A 16,967-nucleotide genomic window follows, 5' to 3' on the forward strand; every position below is an offset into this window, starting at 1 on the left:
GCCTACGGGGACAAACGGCAAAGATGCTTTGTGATTACAGTTGCAAAAGCAAGCATTAACAACAGTGTGAAAGCGATGGCTAGTGGTGTTAACCATGGAATTGCTTGTTTTACGTAGTACTTCACGCAAAAAAAGATGGAGAAAATATGCAGGGGATGGTGCCTTCTTTGGGGCTGTTATGAGAACCGAATATATTTGCAGTAAAGTCTGTTGCTTCTTTTTAGCAATTTGATTGATACCCTAAACCTCAAAAAGGAGAAATGGTTTCACAATCAAGCCATACACACCATCAACCATAAGCTGCCCCAGTGGGTGACTGAAGAAGAACAATACTCGATACTTGTTAAAATGACAGGGCTGTGATATTGTCTTCGTCTATTTTTGGTTTCAGTTGAGTTCAGATGTAGCACTCTTCTCTTTAACCCTATCTTTGATGGTTAAAAGGGGGGGGGGGGGTGGAAAACCAACAATAATGCAATCTTATCATACGTGAAGAACAGGAATGATGATCCCATTTCTTTCATGATTTCATATTTCTCAGTTTCCATTGCATTTCTTTTCTAGCATCAACTCATTATTTTCCTCGGTAGGACGTACACATAAGTGTCTGGCACATGAGACTTTGTATCAATTGGGTCTTTAACCATGTGGATCATTTGGCCCACCATCTGAACCAACTACAGCTTGCTGTTCGTGAACCAACCAGTCCCATAGCCATAGGATCCCAGACAACTTTTGTCGGTAGTATTTATAGTTATATAGAATATGTATATATATCTGTTAAATATGACATTAATTTTATCTTGTCTGTCACATTGTCATTTCAAAGTTTTAACCCCCACAAGCCAAAAATTGAAAATATTTACCTTAGTAGAACCGAAATGCTATCCAATAAGATTGATATCTCAATATCTGAATCTTTATTTTCAAGGCTGGTGGAGCCAAAATCCTGTCCATAAATCCAACAATATCTACAGTTTTTCACAAGCTGTGTAATGCGTATCTCTTAAACACTGGGTCTGCTCTTCTTCTTCTTCTCTTTTTTTTTTTTTTCAGGTTCTTTGATTGATTGAACGCTATCCATAACTATCCAAGACCCAGTTTAAAAGATTTTCATATCCTTCAAAATATCTTATGTCAATGTCTGTCAATATTCCCTTGTATTATTGAAACAGCCTACATCAAAAGCAGTGCACCATGGTAGTGATTAAGGCGAAGAAAGTTTTCAAAAACTGTATCTTTTTATGGAAATCCATGGGAATTTTTGTTCTTGGTTTACAAAAGAGTGGCGAACAATTCAGCCTTTCATCTTACCTTTCACTGTGACTATATATATGGTGAATGATAGCACTAGTGTTTGACTCTGGTTTTTTTTTTCTCCTTTCTCTTACAGTACCGCATATGCATGTAACATTACTGTCTTCTGTTTGCAGATATGTTCATTCACTCAATATGTAAGTCAATGCAAAGAAGAAAGTTACAATTTGATAAAGGTTGGATATGACATAGTAAACAAAAAAAAAAAAAGATATTGGATGCCATCTCCAACTACACTATAACAACATCCTAAGCCTTTTTCACATCACGGGGGGAATCAATCACATTAATAATTAAACCTTATAATTGGTGTGTATATATATAATTAATGTGCTATATGGCTATGGCTACGAGGGAATAAATTAAATATTTAATTAACTGTGATTGAGCTTGTTAATGAGCTGGAAGCAAGTAAACAAACTTAAATTGAAATATTTATATATAAATACATAATGCAAAAGGTGAAAATGACAAATGAAAACAAATTAAACACAACTTTTGTTTTAATGGACCCATTTTCTTTTCTTTTAGTGTGAAGACAAAAAGGTACTGTGAAGAAGCATGAATAAAACATATATATAGACAGTGTATCTCCAAAACATGCCACAATATTATTTTCTGTCTTGTAATATATATGTATTATCGGGTGAGTGGTTCAACATTTTCTTGTATTTTTGCTTTTGCTGGCTCCATGATCATCTTATCTCAAGCAGCTAATTTCTGAAATAATTAATATATTTGTTTCAATAATTCATCATTCAGAACTTGGACATTTCTTACTTTCTTCAATCCGTGGGGATTACTCTTCATGTTGCTTGTTGCAGTCAAGTGCAATAATTTAAGTGACTATATTTATGGGTAGGGCAGCATATATACATATATTGAGAGTTTTTCTCCACACGGTTTAGTTTAAAGAATATTAAAAAATGATTTTGGGAACATGTCTGCTGGAAATGGAATTCAATCACTGAAGTTCTAATAGGGTTTTCATAGCAGAAAGAGGCTTTGCTTTCTAAATTATTTAACCCACATTTTATGTTAAAAGCCTGTAATCAACTTTCCTTATACTCATCATCTGTCTCGATCTCAATCTACTTTGTGATTTGGGTTACTTTATGTCTACCCTTTTTATGTGAAAAGAAGGAAGAAAGTAAACCAGTTTTTTTTTTTTTAAAGAGCAAAAAATGAAGAAAAAATTTCACAAGTAAATTACAGTTTTTTTTTTCTTTTCTCAAAGAGTTATATTATAAGAGTACACTATAAGGTGAGAACAAAAGAAAAGACAGGAAGTGCAAAGTCAGTGACAAAGCCTGTTAGCTTTGGGTTCTGATTTTGTATAAGTGGAGTGCTTCTCAGGAATCTTTTCTCATCCACATCTCTCTCTATCTCACGTTTTCTCAGTTCTTGTTTATACACACACACAAACACATCATCTATATATTATATTTTTGCAGGAAGTCCTTTTTTATTTATTCAGTTTGTAAGTTTTTGTGTGGCTTTTGTTCAATGATCTTCTCGGTGTTAGCATAGCAAGCAAAGATATTAATGTGGTTTTTTGGGAACTTGAATTTGGAGAGTAGCTATAATAGTTCATTTCAAGGTTTTTGGAGTTAATCCACTTTGGGACCTTGTACTAAAAGCAAATCAGGGTTCATACATAGATCTCAATCAGGACATTCTGTCATGTATTATAAAGTTGATACATACACCTATATATAATGTAGAGGGCTATATACATATTGACTACCATTACAAAATTAATCCAGTGAGATGATGAAAGGTTTGGTGGTGGATGAGAGTATTTCGAATTTGACTTCAACATCTGGTGAAGTAAGTGCTTCGACAAATCAAGAACCATTATCAAAGAAGAAGAGAAATCTACCAGGCAACCCAGGTTAATTAAATTTTCAAACTCAAATTTTAAGAAATTTTCTTTTTTTTTTCTTTTTAACATATGGGGTTCAATTATCAGACCCAGAGACTGAAGTCATAGCTTTGTCTCCCAAGACACTGCTTGCAACAAATAGATTTATATGTGAGATCTGTAACAAAGGGTTTCAAAGAGATCAGAATCTTCAGCTTCATAGAAGAGGACATAACTTGCCATGGAAACTAAAGCAAAGAACAAACAAGGAAGTGGTGAGGAAGAAGGTATATGTATGTCCAGAGACAACATGCGTGCACCATCACCCATCTAGGGCTCTTGGTGACCTCACGGGAATCAAGAAGCACTTTTGCAGAAAACATGGGGAGAAGAAATGGAAGTGTGAGAAGTGTTCAAAGCGTTATGCTGTTCAATCTGACTGGAAATCTCATTCCAAAATTTGTGGCACCAGAGAGTATAGATGTGACTGTGGGAACCTTTTCTCCAGGTATACGCATAATTAATTAACAAGTTCATACTTCAGATCACAATCATATATCATAAAGTTTAAGCTGGATTCTTCAATCTTTATTTTCATCTCTCTTAACTCTTCTGCATGCATCATAGTTTACTGCTTTCATTAACATTCAAGAACGGCAAGTTAATTAAATGTCTCGTGTACTGTATGTGGCAAAGAATGGTTACCTCGTGAAGTACAATAGTACTGCTTAGATTAGGGATTACAAGCTGCTATGTCTCTTCATCCTATCCCTATGGGAAGAATATGAGAAAAACTGTCTCACTGTTCTGTCCTGGACATTGATTGCTCTCTTTGGTTTTTTTTTTTTTTTTGCTTGTATTTTTGGTTACAGGAGGGACAGTTTCATCACTCACAGAGCGTTTTGCGATGCTTTAGCTGAAGAGACTGCAAGAGCAATTACAGCTGCAAACCAACCTGGTTCTTCTGTTTCACACATAAATATGACCAATCTAGAATCCCAACCCCTACTCCATGGCTATGCCCTCCATGCACCATCTTTGAATAGAGACCAAGATCAACGTTTCAATGCAAGAGTAGAAGCTGCTGGGCCTGATTCTGGTCCCCCCTCAATAAATCTTTCATCATCACCATTTCTTTTAGGCCACCCACTGCCACATGACGAAAACCCTAGCCAAAACCCTAGTTCTACTACACTTCTTCCATTCCAAGCTCCGCCAGCTTCTCCACACACGTCTGCAACCGCACTCCTACAAAAAGCAGCTCAAATGGGGGTGACTTTGAGCAAGCCCTTACAATCACCAGTAGTATCCATGCAAAGACCTTACTACTACCACCACCAGGCTCACATGTGTGGTTCCACAACTTTTGCCACGTCTAGAGCTAGGGGTTTGTCGGCACGTGAAGAGTTGGGAAGTAAGTTCACCCATAGTTTGTCATCTTTTGGGAATAAAGCTGGTGTCACCCCTGGTTTCTTGGAACAGGTGGCTAATGCAACAAAGAGTAGTGCAGTTGCTGGAGCCGGTGCTGCAGCTCCTAGTTCTCTACTCCATGATATGATGACTTCTTTATCTTGTACAAGTGAGCTAGAAGGGTCTTCATCTTTTGAACAGTCTTTCAATGGGACATGGATCACCAAAAGAAACAGCAATAATTTTCAAGAAAATTATATCGATCGTCGTAATTTCTCAGAAACAAAACAATCCCAATCATGCAGAAGTGATAATCATGAAGGTAAAGGAAGTGGTAGTAGTAGTAATAACATAGGAGGGAACGATAGGTTGACAAGAGATTTCTTGGGTCTTAAAGCTTTCCCACATACAGATATCCCCAACTTAGTAGGGCTTAATCATCACATAAATTCTTCTTCAGCATATGGGCAACCGAATCAGCACAGTGAAACACCATGGCAAGGTTAGGTTGTGGTTTCTTGTAACTTTTCAAGTTAGATATCCCAATCTTTCCCCATAGAAAGATCAGAAAATTGGAGAGAATATGTAGCACTGCAGCCCCATGTGGCCATATTTCCCTTGGTAATAATTTTAAATAATGCATCGCTTATACTGATGCTGAATATATCTATATATAGTTCTTCTTGGTTGTTACTCTCATTGTTTTAAGCTCTTCATTAATTTATTTCATTTTTGTATCATTTTTATTTCAATTATTTATTTTACATATGGAAGTGGAACGACTTTCTCATCTGTTCATCACACCTATATATATTTTTTATGTGCACTTTTCTTTTGCCAACGATATAGTTAGGGTTTTCTCGTGATAATTATATGCATATATTTCAAATGCTTACTGCAGAATATATATATATAGCCCTATATAATATATACACAAGTTTTGTAGCCATTTGGGATTCACTTTCATTTGAAAAAAAAAAGACTTTTTCGAATTTTGCTCAAGCTTTTAAGGGTTGGTACAATCAAAGCCCAACCCTAATATAAAAGCCAAAAAATGAGAAAAAGAAATGGTGCAAATAGAAAGAAACCAAATAAATAGGGTATTGTGTTTGCTGGTGTAGTAAGAATAAGGCTTTTTTTTACTTAAATATTATAAAAAAATAAATTATTTACTTAAATGTATTTGAAATTATTTAATAAAATAATATAAAAATATTAACATCAAATTACAGCAATTTGGGAATTCATTTCATTGATGCTGATTTGAGATCTCAAAATGACAAATTAAACATTAATGTAACAAGACGTAAAATATCTGCCATTAAAACATGTTATAATTTTTTTTTAAAAGTACTAATTAAACTATATTCTAATAAATAATTTGACACCATGCTTATTTTTGTAAATAATTGTACTTTCATAATATTTTAGTAAAAAAGTCTAATAATTTTCAGTAAAAAGATAACAATAATAATACTAGAGTAGTGCATTAAATTCAGTAAAAACCATTACTTAAGTACGGTACGTAAATTCTTTGGCACAGAACGGTCGAAATGGAGCAAGATTGGGTTTGGGCCCAATATTGTCTTTAACTAACCTCGATTACAAGCTACTTCCTACCCCTCCTTGAGTCTCAGTCTCAGTCTCAGATTTACCTTCAATCAGTGCGTTCTCAACACGCACCTTCATGACTTCAGGTAAGTTGTTCAGTTTATGAGCTTTTTTTTTTGTTGTTCTTCTTCTTCTCTTTTTTAGGAGAAACTAAAATAATTAAGGAACACGAATGATGATTTTCTTTTTTTATTTTTTACTTGATTTTTTTGAGTTTTTATTTGTTTAACCATTGATAACACAACGTATCATTCCATTTCTTCAACAGTAGAAGAGCGGAGAATTGTAATCCGAAACAGTCATGGGGAAAACCTTGTTGGAATTTTACTCGAAACTGGTTCTAAGGATCTTGTCATCATTTGCCACGGTTTTCAATCCAAAAAGGTGTCTAATTCTTACATTAATTTTAACATTTATTAAAATCAAATCAATGTAATTGTAACCTAAACTGAAGATCATTTCACAAAATAATCCTGGGTTTTTATTCATTTTCAGGAACGAATACCCATGGTGACTCTTGCCACTACTTTGGGAAGAGAGGGAATCAGTGCTTTCCGCTTTGACTTTGCTGGGAACGGGTAAGAAGATAACTGGAACAGTGTTAATTGGGAAACAAATCTTGGTGTAAAATAGAATGTTTTGAAATTCCCGAAGTTGCAAGTTGTTGATACAAACAATGGTTATTAAGGTTATTTGTGCTGTTGGCTTCCAGGGAAAGTGAAGGTTCCTTTATGTATGGTAACTACCGCAGAGAAGCCGAAGATTTACGAGCTGTCGTCCGACATTTTCGCAAGAACCAACGTCTAATAACTGCAATTGTTGGCCACAGTAAAGGTTTGTTTCATATATATAATTGTGACATGAATCAGTGTAATCAAACTTTATATGAAATGAGCAAGGGAGAGAATTGTTGAGTTCCATTCTTTTTTATGTGTGCATGAAAATTTTCAGTCAAGTTTTTGAACTCAGTGCTATGAAGAACTTTGATTCTAGGAATTTAAAAGTTCGCCCTCAACCATAAGAGAAGGGTTACTTTGTTATTGCTGAAAAAGTAAATGCAATCTGCTGATGATAGAGTTTCATGCTTTCTCATATTTTCTCTCATGTTCTTTGAGAGAATCTGGTGTTTTGATTCATTTATCATTTCTTTTTGAAGTTTCTTTAATGCTGACTAGGGTTCCTGCAGGGGGGAATGTGGTGCTTCTCTATTCTTCAAAGTACAATGATTTACCCACCGTCATCAATATTTCCGGCCGGTTCCATTTGGAGAAAGGCATGGAAGGTCGATTGGGTAAAGATTTTTTACAAAGAATCAAGCAGAATGGGTTTATTGATGTTAAGAATAGAGAAGGTAGCTACTGTATTATGCTTCATTTTTTCCCAATATTTTTATGTGAGGTTCATTTGTCACCCTCCATTGGACAATTTTTGTGATAAACTAGTTAAGTTTTACCCGAAACCAAGCATTCATTCATTCATTTACAGGACAGTTTGAATATCGTGTAACTCAAGAAAGTTTGATGGACCGATTAACCACCGACATTCGTGCAGCATGTCTATCGATTGATCAAAATTGCAGGTTAGGAAAAATGCTAGCATTGATTTCTTTTCTGATGTTCATGATACAACCGGATCGGTTGCAATGTCCTGGATTTACTTAAAGTTGATCCCCATCCTCTATATCAGATTCAGCAGTTTGCATTTGGAATTATTAATATGCATTTTCACTATATATGTTATTAGTGGCATAGATTTCTTACTTGTTTGCCATTATATTCAGGGTATTAACCATTCATGGGTCCATGGATAAAATTGTACCAGCCAAAGATGCCCTGGAATTTGCCAGGTTTATACGAAATCACAAGCTGCACATAATTGAAGGAGCTGATCATGAGTATACTGCACACCAGGATGAGTTAGCTACAGTTGTGCTCGATTTTGTAAAGGCAGTTCGTGAAGACAGAAACTCCGCTGAACGTCTGCAATCATGCGAGAGAGCAGTTAATTTCATCAAAGCTCGAATCTGAAGATTGTGGTAACTTGTATACAAAGGTTTTAACATTGTATTAAAAAGTACACACTATTAAATCCAAAATAGAACTCAAATTGTTCATGTAAGTATACAGCAAATCTAAAGTTTGAATCTTAATTATTTGAAGCCCCTTTTATTTCCCTAGTTATATATCGTTGTACTTGAAAAACTGAACTCCATTCCAAAATACACAATGATATCAAGAAGAACAGAACATAATAAACGCAGCCATTGCTGATGGCCTCAGTTCATGTATTACCAAATAACAAACAAGGAGCAAGACATTACCGTTGCAGAAATTCGGTCGCTTCAAATTATTACTACTGAACACCGGCTTATAGCAAATGCTTATATGTTTCGTACATTATAAGCAAATAAATACAAAACAAGCTCACAAGTAGTTCCTGGACCAAAAAGTCACGACTCAGGAGCTCAAGTAATATCACTCTCTCACGTTCAATCGATTCATAACCGATACGAAGCGCAGAAAGATACAACAGGATAAACAAGAAGTTCCTCTCATTGCCAACCACCTAATTAGCTGGTACAGTCTGTGGCTTCACCCCAATTTTTTTCCATGAAACGCTGGGCATAATCTGTTTTGTGTCAACGCGATCCTTGAACTCGATAGCAAAGTTGAGCAATGAGTCGAGAAGAGAATCTGAGAGGAGATGTGGTTTTAGTCCCAGCTCAATGAGTTTAGTATGCTTTGCATTGTAATAATGTTCCTCTGCCTCAACTCTTGGGTTGGGCACAGATATGGTTTGCACGTCAAGTCCAAGCTTCTGTCCTGCTTTTGTTACAAGGGCGGCCAGTTCATTGACGGAAAACTGCTCGGTGAATTGATTGAACACCCGAAATTCACCAGGTTTTGCTGGATTTGCAATGGCAAGTTCCACGCATTGAACTGTATCTCTGATGTCAAGGTAACCCCTAGTCTGAATTTATAAATAAAACAAGAGGGAGAGGAAGTTTTATATCAAAGCAGGGAAAACACCACAACTAAATAAGCATATGTCTAATGTGTGTGGTAAAACATCTACATGTTAGAATGAAAGGGCCTGAGCTATCTGATAAATGCAGCATTTGTATGTGCCAAATGTATGAAGCATTATATAAAGATACAAGATTAACCAAGTAAGTAAACATTAGGTTGATGGAAACCATTTCAGTTAACTGTGGACTGTAATCCTCCCAAACCAGCATCACAGCATAAAGGCATTGCTTAAGTTACTTATCAAAATGAAATAATAAACAAAAAGTGCAAGGCATTGATGCTTTAGTAGAGATTTGAAAGAGGACACTCACCTGGCCTCCTTTCCCATAGACTGTTAGAGGATGACCGACAGCAGCCTGAACACAAAACCGATTCAATGCTGTTCCAAATACTCCATCATAATCTAACCTGTTACACAGCTGTTCATGCATTGAAGTCTCATCGGTCTTAACCCCATAAACCACTCCTTGATTCAGATCAGTGGCTCTGATCCCCCAGGCCTTGCAAGTGAAGGCTATATTATTTGAATCATGAACCTTACTGAGGTGATAAAAGGAGCTAGCTTGCTTTGGATAAGGTAAAGTATCAGTCCTTCCATTGTGACTAATAGTTATATAACCCTCTTCGATATCTATGTTGGGAGTTCCATACTCTCCCATTGTTCCAAGCTTTACAAGATGGCACTCTTCTCTGAATTCCTTTATTGCAAAAAGAACATTAAGCGTTCCAATCACATTATTTTTCTGAGTAAACACAGCTCGTGATCGATCAATCATTGAATATGGAGCAGACCGCTGCTCTCCAAAATGGACAACAACATCAGGTTCAAACGAGTTGAAGGTTTCAGATAAGAACTCAAAGTCACAAATATCACCAATGTAAAGTTCAATTGTCTTCCCAGTTATAGCTTTCCAACAACGGAGTCGGTTATGGATGGAGGAAATGGGTGTTAAGGAGTCAAGACCAAGCTGGTGGTCAAAGAGTCGTCGAACAAGGCTATCCACAATAGCAACCTTGTAACCTTTATTGGACAGGTGAAGGGCTGTAGCCCAACCACAGTAGCCATCCCCGCCAATAACCATGACCCGCTGAGGCTTTGAAGAATCATTTGGGGACTGATCAGAACCAGACCTGGGATTTGCTGAAACTTCTTTGCTCACAGGGGCAGCAGTTGCAAGAACCAGACAACTCCTTCCTGCCCTCTGCCCTTTCGAAACGAGCCTTTTGAAGGGTGACTTGGAAGTCTTAATGGTAAAAGAGTTAGGAAGTACGGTTCGATCCTGATTTAGAGGTTGACCACAAGGTCTGTAGCTAGAGGAGATCTTTATTGAGCATGAAGTTGACATCAAATGTGCCATTCTTTTACTCTTAGATTTAACCAACAATATGCAAAAATGCACCTGCCAAATACCAATAAGGTCCAAAATTAGTTTTAAAACCAGGAGAAATATATTACCTACAGGCAAAAACGGCAATCAGTCTTCTTCAATCCTATACAACTCTCTCTTTTACTTTTCTAAAACAAGTTCCACTTTTTCAGCTTTTTTGGGGGAAAAAGAAATCAATTGTCTAATAAAAAAGTTAAAGAGTTACAACCGAAACTTCTAGTAACCACCATAGCTATATAAGCTCATACTGAAATCTGGGTTCAACACTATTTCCTACAAAGGGACAAAAAAATCAAGCATTTAATCTACATAACTGGACCATTCAAGTAAACCCACTTGAAAAAAATCATTAATCTTAAAGACCAAACAGTTTAAAAGTAGTTAGCTTTCCCATTTAAGAATAATCACACATTTCAAAGCATCCAAGAATGAATAATAAACATATAAAAGAACCAATCAAAGACATGGATGAACAGAACAGTTATTACCTTGAGAAAAAGCAAAGCTTAGGAATGAAGTTAAGAAGAAGAGGCTGTTATAAACTGGAAACCGGACATCCGATGAGAAGAGGGGGCTTCTGTTTCGGGTTTAAGCGACAAAAGAGGGGACTTTGGTTCTTTATATTCCAAGACGAATCAAACGAAAAAGGTATATAGCATATTCTTATCTACACTGAGACTACTGTTTTTGCTTCTTTTTTTTCCTTTTTTTTTTGTGTAACTGTGTGCGCATTTGGGATCCGAAATAACTTAAACGAAGCCCCGTTGAACCATCGTTGGGCTTATGAATCAAAGCCCACTTTTTAAGTAACGGTGAGCTTTGGATTGGATATGCCATTTTTGAAGGTTTAAGGATATTCTCTTTTCATGTTTTGTCTTTTAAGAAATAAAAAAATCACTTGCCAGGGTATTAATTACAATTTACAACTAATTTTTCAGTATCTCTTTTTGGTATTACTGTGTAAACAAATATTTATTCGTGTCCTTTGCTAGCTAACATGGAATACAAGAAAACAATCTTAACTTAGCTACCTTGCAAGAGGTGAAAGTGCCTAATAAGTCCTTTATTTTAAGGATTATATCAAAGTAGTCCTATTATTAGATGAACCAATTTACTCTTTATACTATCCAAAACAATAAAATTAGATAAATTTCAACAGAGTTGACGTTTAATGTTTAACAAGATTAATTTTTTAATTTTTTATAATTTTATAGATAGAATCTTTTGTTTAGACTTAAAATGAAAATGAAGATGTCATTTTTTAAATAATAAATATTAATTTGGTTACAATTTAATTATGTTTAATTATTAATAAATAATTAAAATTTTATAATGGAACAACTTAACAAATACATTTACCCTTTGCAAATCTTTACAGTTGCATTGCATGTGTTTTTTTTCCCGATTCCATTAATTGAGTTTTCAATTTTTTCCTTCAAATTAAAAGTCTTCTAATTTCATCCTTATTTTGAGAGTGTTAGTGTGAAGTGTGAACCCAAAGATATTTTAGTTTGTTTGGATCTCTCTTCTCAGCTTTTTATTTTTTAAAGTACTCTGGCGTTTCTTCATTTTTGCTTCTTTATGTTCTTCATTTATATATAAGCGCCTCCTCCATTTGCTTCTCCATCATTCACACCCGTAAAGGCAAAGGCAAACCAGATAATAATAATAAAAGTACTTTTTTTTAGTGAAAGAAAACACCCAGAAAAAGCCTTTCTTTTTTTTCTTTATCATGCCATAATCATTTCACAAACACTCCTCCTTTAATATCATAGGAAGGAAGAAAAAAGAACACTAAAAAGTCAGATCCCCTTTGGTTCCTCGTTTCTTTCTCCAATGGCAGAGTCCAAGAGGTATATTTCTCAAACAGAGCTTGAAAACCACCAAAAACCAGGAGATCTATGGATCTCTATACAGGGAAAGATCTACGATGTCACTGAATGGAGTCGAGAACACCCTGGAGGAGCACTTCCTTTGCTGAATCTGGCTGGCCAAGATGCCACCGATGCCTTTGTAGCCTATCATCCTGGCTTAGCTTGGCAATATCTTGACAAGTTCTTTACCGGGTATTATCTCAAAGATTACTCTGTCTCCGAGGTATCCAAAGATTTCAGAAAACTTGCTGCTGAGTTTTCAAAAATGGGTCTTTTTGAAAAGAAGGAACACGGGACAGGCATTTTGCTTTGCATCATAGCATTGCTGTTTTCTATCAGTGTTTACGGTGTTTTATGCTCTAACAGCGCTTTGGTGCATCTCCTTTCGGGTGCTTTACTGGGATTCTCATGGATACAGAGTGGGTGGATTGGACATGATTCCGGGCATTACCAAGTTATGTCAAGCAGAAAATTCAACAGGGTTGCTCAGATCCTTACTGGGAATTGCCTTGCAGGGATCAGTATTGGTTGGTGGAAATGGAACCACAATGCTCACCACATTGCTTGTAACAGTCTCGAATTCGATCCAGACCTTCAACACATGCCAATATTCGCGGTATCTTCAAAGCTTTTTAATTCACTCACATCTTATTTCTACGAAAGGAAGATGAATTTTGATTCCATTGCTAGGTTCTTGGTTAGTTACCAGCACTGGACATTTTATCCTGTAATGTGTTTTGCTAGGATCAATCTATTTGCACAGTCATTCCTTTTCTTGTTTTCTGAGAGGAAGGTACCAAATAGGGGTCAAGAGATTTTGGGGATTCTTGTTTATTGGACTTGGTTTCCCCTACTAGTTTCTTGTTTGCCTAATTGGGGTGAGAGATTAATGTTTGTGGTTGCCAGTTTTGCTGTAACTGGTATCCAACATGTTCAGTTCTGTTTGAACCATTTCTCTTCAAGTGTTTATGTTGGACCACCTAGTGGAAACAATTGGTTTGAGAAGCAAACTGATGGGACACTTGATATAGTATGTTCATCATGGATGGATTGGTTCCATGGTGGTTTACAGTTCCAGATTGAGCACCATTTGTTTCCAAGGTTGCCAAGGTGCCATCTCAGGAAAGTTTCCCCATTCGTTCAGGAGCTGTGCAAGAAACACAACTTACAGTACGATACCGCTTCGTTTTGGAAGGCTAATGTAATGACGATCGAGACCCTTCGATCAGCCGCCTTGCAGGCAAGGATTCTCAGCAACCCAGTTCCAAAGAACTTAGTGTTGGAAGCAGTAAAAACTCATGGTTGAGATGGAACTTCATGTGAATGAATCAGCTTATGTTGTTATGACTGTAGGTCTTAAAAGTTGTGTACTGATTCCAGTAGACTGATATAAAAATTTTCCTCCATTAGTGCTCACAGGTGCAGTGAGGGCATTAGTTGGATGTAAAATATTGCATTTAATTTAGTGGTTTTGTTTGGATAGTAATATTGTTTTGAGGCTATGGTCCTCTCTTTATGAATGTTTTGAGAATTTGGTATGGATGTAACATTTGCTGGCTTTTTTCAAGTCAATGTGGAATTTGAAGATGTGTTGCTTTTCACGGCTTTTCTTTGATTGGTTTTCTTGCTACATTTTATCTCTTCAGAATGCTGTTTGTTTTGCTTTTTTACAAGCAGGAATAATGGCAAGTTGTGCTTTGTATGTTCCACCAATAAACGGACAGCTCCGTTATGAACAATTGGACCTTGAAACCAGCCTTGGCAGCCTAGAACAAGGGCATTTTTCTCTTGAGCTGCGAGCCTGGCTGGCTCCTCCACATGTAATAAGCCACAAGGGAAGGAACCAGTGAGTAATGTTTATTGGTTAATAATACAGGACAGATATGAGAGAAGTTCAACAGCCCAAGCTGACATTTTTCAAGGCAAATATTTAGCCCACTCTAAATGCAAGGTCTAGAAATAAGGCCTAGATTACAAGAAAAAGAAATCTAACCCAAGCTGACATATCCTATACTATCACGTAAGATGTATTTGTTTTCCATCTCCAATAGTAAAATTTATAGATCTGAAATATATTTTTGCTAACATGCCAATGACCTTGAATCCAAAATAAACATTAATCTCGAATTTAATTTCTACATAATTCTGCATTTAATATTTTTTAGAAAAAAATCCAAATGGTCCCAATCCTTACTTTGGTGGTCAAGTTGGGTGGGAATTGAGCACCAAACTTGTAATGAAAAAGTCTGCAAACATCTGATAAATTTCCAATATCATAGAAAGAAAATACTTAAAGTGATTTATAGTGAAATTGAATCTTACAAGGATGAAATTAGAATTAATGATGGGTTATGTTATTCATTTTATTGGACAATATTCCGTTGAGAGTAAAACAGTGGTTACAGTATACGGAATTCCCGACGTTGAAAATCATGGTTAAATCGCACCGACAAAACGTTTATGGAAGCCCATGTTGTTTCAAAAACTTTATCTGCATTTTGAATTCAGATTTCACGGAAAACAAAATAAGAATCCATTGATTTCAGCAACCTTTTTAAGACATTTGAGCTGGATTATTCTATCATTAAAAAGATAATCATCAAATTTGATACACTGATTCACCAATCAAATATCAAAGCATTCTTTTTTACTTGAAAATATAATAGCCAAAGCAAAAGTTGAATCCTTTATCATCCGTTACCCTCCTCGATGCCGCTTCACACTTTCATTGTCTTTCTATATCCTCAAAGAGCTAAAAACTATTACTATATTATACAATTTCTTTAAACAAAGTTCTCGACAATAGAGCTTGTCAGTTGCTAAAGTAAGATAACAGTAATGGTGGAAATGAAATTAAATTTCCATAATTATTGATAGTAATAATTTCAAGGTATTATAATGCATTCATGAAATAAATAAAATTGAAAAAACACCAGAGCAGCAAAGCTATATAAAAATCTTTAAACAAAACTAGTTTCACCATCTTCATCTCTCTTTCCTAAATCTAATGACCCTCCATTAATTCTTTGATTTGTCTCATAATTTCCTTTTACAAACCCAAAAATAGAAGTTATTTAAAAAAAATCAAAAGCATTGAAAAAAAGTAAAAAATGAAAAAAAAATACATGTAAATAAAAATAACTGGGATTTGAGACTTTGTGAATGAGTTCTTAAAAAGTCCATCTCCAGATCTTGATTCGGAGATCAACCTTACACTTGGCTCCAGAAACATTAGCCAGCGATGGCGATTTACCTTTTGGAAGGACCCCTTTAACCCCATCACACGAAACCCTGATCCCAACTTTCTTGCTCTTCAATCCACCCATTTTCACTGTCACTTTAGTATCCATCTGAACTTTCAACAAGATCCCATTCTTCTTCTTCAGATCCGGTCTCAAATTGTTGACCGTCTCTGCATCTAGATCAATTGATGTTGTTACCACCACCCCTCTGAAAGTTGTCTCGTTTTTGCTGTTACTCACGAAAGCGGGTAATGTCCCGTTGCCTATAAAAACATCACTGTTGCTCGACACGCATGAAACGACGAAAGGGTCGTAAGAGAAGGAAAGGTGGGAGTTGGGATTTTTGGAGGAAATAGTTAAGTTGAAAAGGGATGACAGATGAGAGGAAGAGGAATCGGAGGTGGTTGTTAAGTTCAAGCGGTGGATACGGAGGGAAGCAAGGGTATACGAAGGTCGATTAGGGCGGTAAAGGACGTAAAACACGGAACCAGCTATGGCTACCAAAAGAGCAAGGATGAGAATTATAAGGATAGTCCAGAAACAGCAGCAGCAACAATAGTTCCGCCGGGGACGGTGGCGACGGTGATAGGGTTGTGGACGGTAAGGTGGACGAGAAGTTGGATTATAAAGGTGGGATTTTGTCGTGCCACCGTTGGCTGTTGTACCATTCGTATTCACTGGAGCTCCGCCGTTGACAGCAGGCGGAAACGCCGTAGCGGCTGGCTTGGCGGAAGGGAAGACTTTCTCCGACATTATGAAGAACGCAGTATGGAAAGCCTTTGGAAGAGAGACAAGGAAAGATTAGATTTGTAAAAAGAGGAGAGAGAGTGAATTTGAGGAGAAGAATCGAAGAGAAAAGAAAGATACTCTCCACCCAAAGTGGATGTTTCCACTTCAGCAGATTTAGATTTACAACCCAAACATATAACCATACGAATACCAATATATTTAAATTTATATAAATATATAATTTAATTCCAATATAAAATTATTAGATCCAGACATCTTACACGTTGATTATGTTTGTTAACTAATTTACAGTAGCTATGTCCAGATAAATTTTAGTAATGAAATTATTATTATGAAAGAAATGATTAATTAAGGAATATTGCTTGGACCACTTAAACCTGGATTTGATTCCTTTGATTTCGTCTTGTTAATTGCGTCTGTTAAGGCAAGAATCAAATGTTGACAAAATGAACTTTTTGGATTAACTGTGAAAAGATGAACAG

General features: G+C 36.1%; 5 protein-coding genes across 7 annotated transcripts; 3 read left to right on the forward strand and 2 right to left on the reverse strand.

The window, feature by feature from the left end:
- Nucleotides 1-2,199: 2,199 nt before the first annotated feature.
- On the forward strand, nucleotides 2,200-5,284 carry LOC107958873 (protein indeterminate-domain 7). Its single transcript, XM_016894773.2, has 3 exons — nucleotides 2,200-3,211; nucleotides 3,290-3,689; nucleotides 4,054-5,284. The coding sequence occupies exons 1-3, from the start codon at nucleotides 3,088-3,090 to the stop codon at nucleotides 5,096-5,098; spliced, it is 1,569 nt and encodes a 522-aa protein (XP_016750262.1). The 5' UTR covers nucleotides 2,200-3,087; the 3' UTR covers nucleotides 5,099-5,284.
- An 845-nt stretch (nucleotides 5,285-6,129) lies between these two features.
- Nucleotides 6,130-8,382, forward strand: LOC107958875 (uncharacterized). Of its 2 annotated transcripts, none has more exons than XM_016894775.2 (7): nucleotides 6,130-6,288; nucleotides 6,471-6,586; nucleotides 6,698-6,780; nucleotides 6,915-7,036; nucleotides 7,378-7,553; nucleotides 7,693-7,781; nucleotides 7,983-8,382. In XM_016894775.2, the coding sequence occupies exons 1-7, from the start codon at nucleotides 6,279-6,281 to the stop codon at nucleotides 8,227-8,229; spliced, it is 843 nt and encodes a 280-aa protein (XP_016750264.1). In that variant the 5' UTR covers nucleotides 6,130-6,278; the 3' UTR covers nucleotides 8,230-8,382. The 2 variants fall into 2 exon arrangements, with proteins under 2 accessions (XP_016750264.1, XP_016750265.1); XM_016894776.2 differs by having other exon boundaries at nucleotides 7,389-7,553; nucleotides 7,688-7,781.
- Nucleotides 8,383-8,450: 68 nt separating this feature from the next.
- LOC107958874 (UDP-sulfoquinovose synthase, chloroplastic) lies at nucleotides 8,451-11,385 on the reverse strand. Of its 2 annotated transcripts, none has more exons than XM_016894774.2 (3): nucleotides 11,108-11,385; nucleotides 9,543-10,631; nucleotides 8,451-9,172 (listed from the first exon to the last, which is right to left on the reverse strand). In XM_016894774.2, the coding sequence occupies exons 2-3, from the start codon at nucleotides 10,587-10,589 to the stop codon at nucleotides 8,768-8,770; spliced, it is 1,452 nt and encodes a 483-aa protein (XP_016750263.1). In that variant the 5' UTR covers nucleotides 10,590-10,631; nucleotides 11,108-11,385; the 3' UTR covers nucleotides 8,451-8,767. The 2 variants fall into 2 exon arrangements, with proteins under 2 accessions (XP_016750263.1, XP_040968839.1); XM_041112905.1 differs by having other exon boundaries at nucleotides 9,543-10,892.
- Nucleotides 11,386-12,089: 704 nt separating this feature from the next.
- On the forward strand, nucleotides 12,090-14,094 carry LOC107958876 (acyl-lipid (9-3)-desaturase). Its single transcript, XM_016894777.2, has one exon. It carries the CDS (start codon nucleotides 12,456-12,458, stop codon nucleotides 13,797-13,799), a length of 1,344 nt encoding a protein of 447 aa, XP_016750266.1. The 5' UTR covers nucleotides 12,090-12,455; the 3' UTR covers nucleotides 13,800-14,094.
- A 1,229-nt stretch (nucleotides 14,095-15,323) lies between these two features.
- LOC107958878 (NDR1/HIN1-like protein 13) lies at nucleotides 15,324-16,686 on the reverse strand. Its single transcript, XM_016894779.2, has one exon. The coding sequence runs from the start codon at nucleotides 16,486-16,488 to the stop codon at nucleotides 15,664-15,666; it is 825 nt and encodes a 274-aa protein (XP_016750268.1). The 5' UTR covers nucleotides 16,489-16,686; the 3' UTR covers nucleotides 15,324-15,663.
- Between the last annotated feature and the right edge of the window lie 281 nt (nucleotides 16,687-16,967).

The sequence above is a fragment of the Gossypium hirsutum genome, chromosome A05 (genome assembly GCF_007990345.1).
Source record: "Gossypium hirsutum isolate 1008001.06 chromosome A05, Gossypium_hirsutum_v2.1, whole genome shotgun sequence".
Taxonomy (NCBI): Eukaryota; Viridiplantae; Streptophyta; class Magnoliopsida; order Malvales; family Malvaceae; genus Gossypium; species Gossypium hirsutum.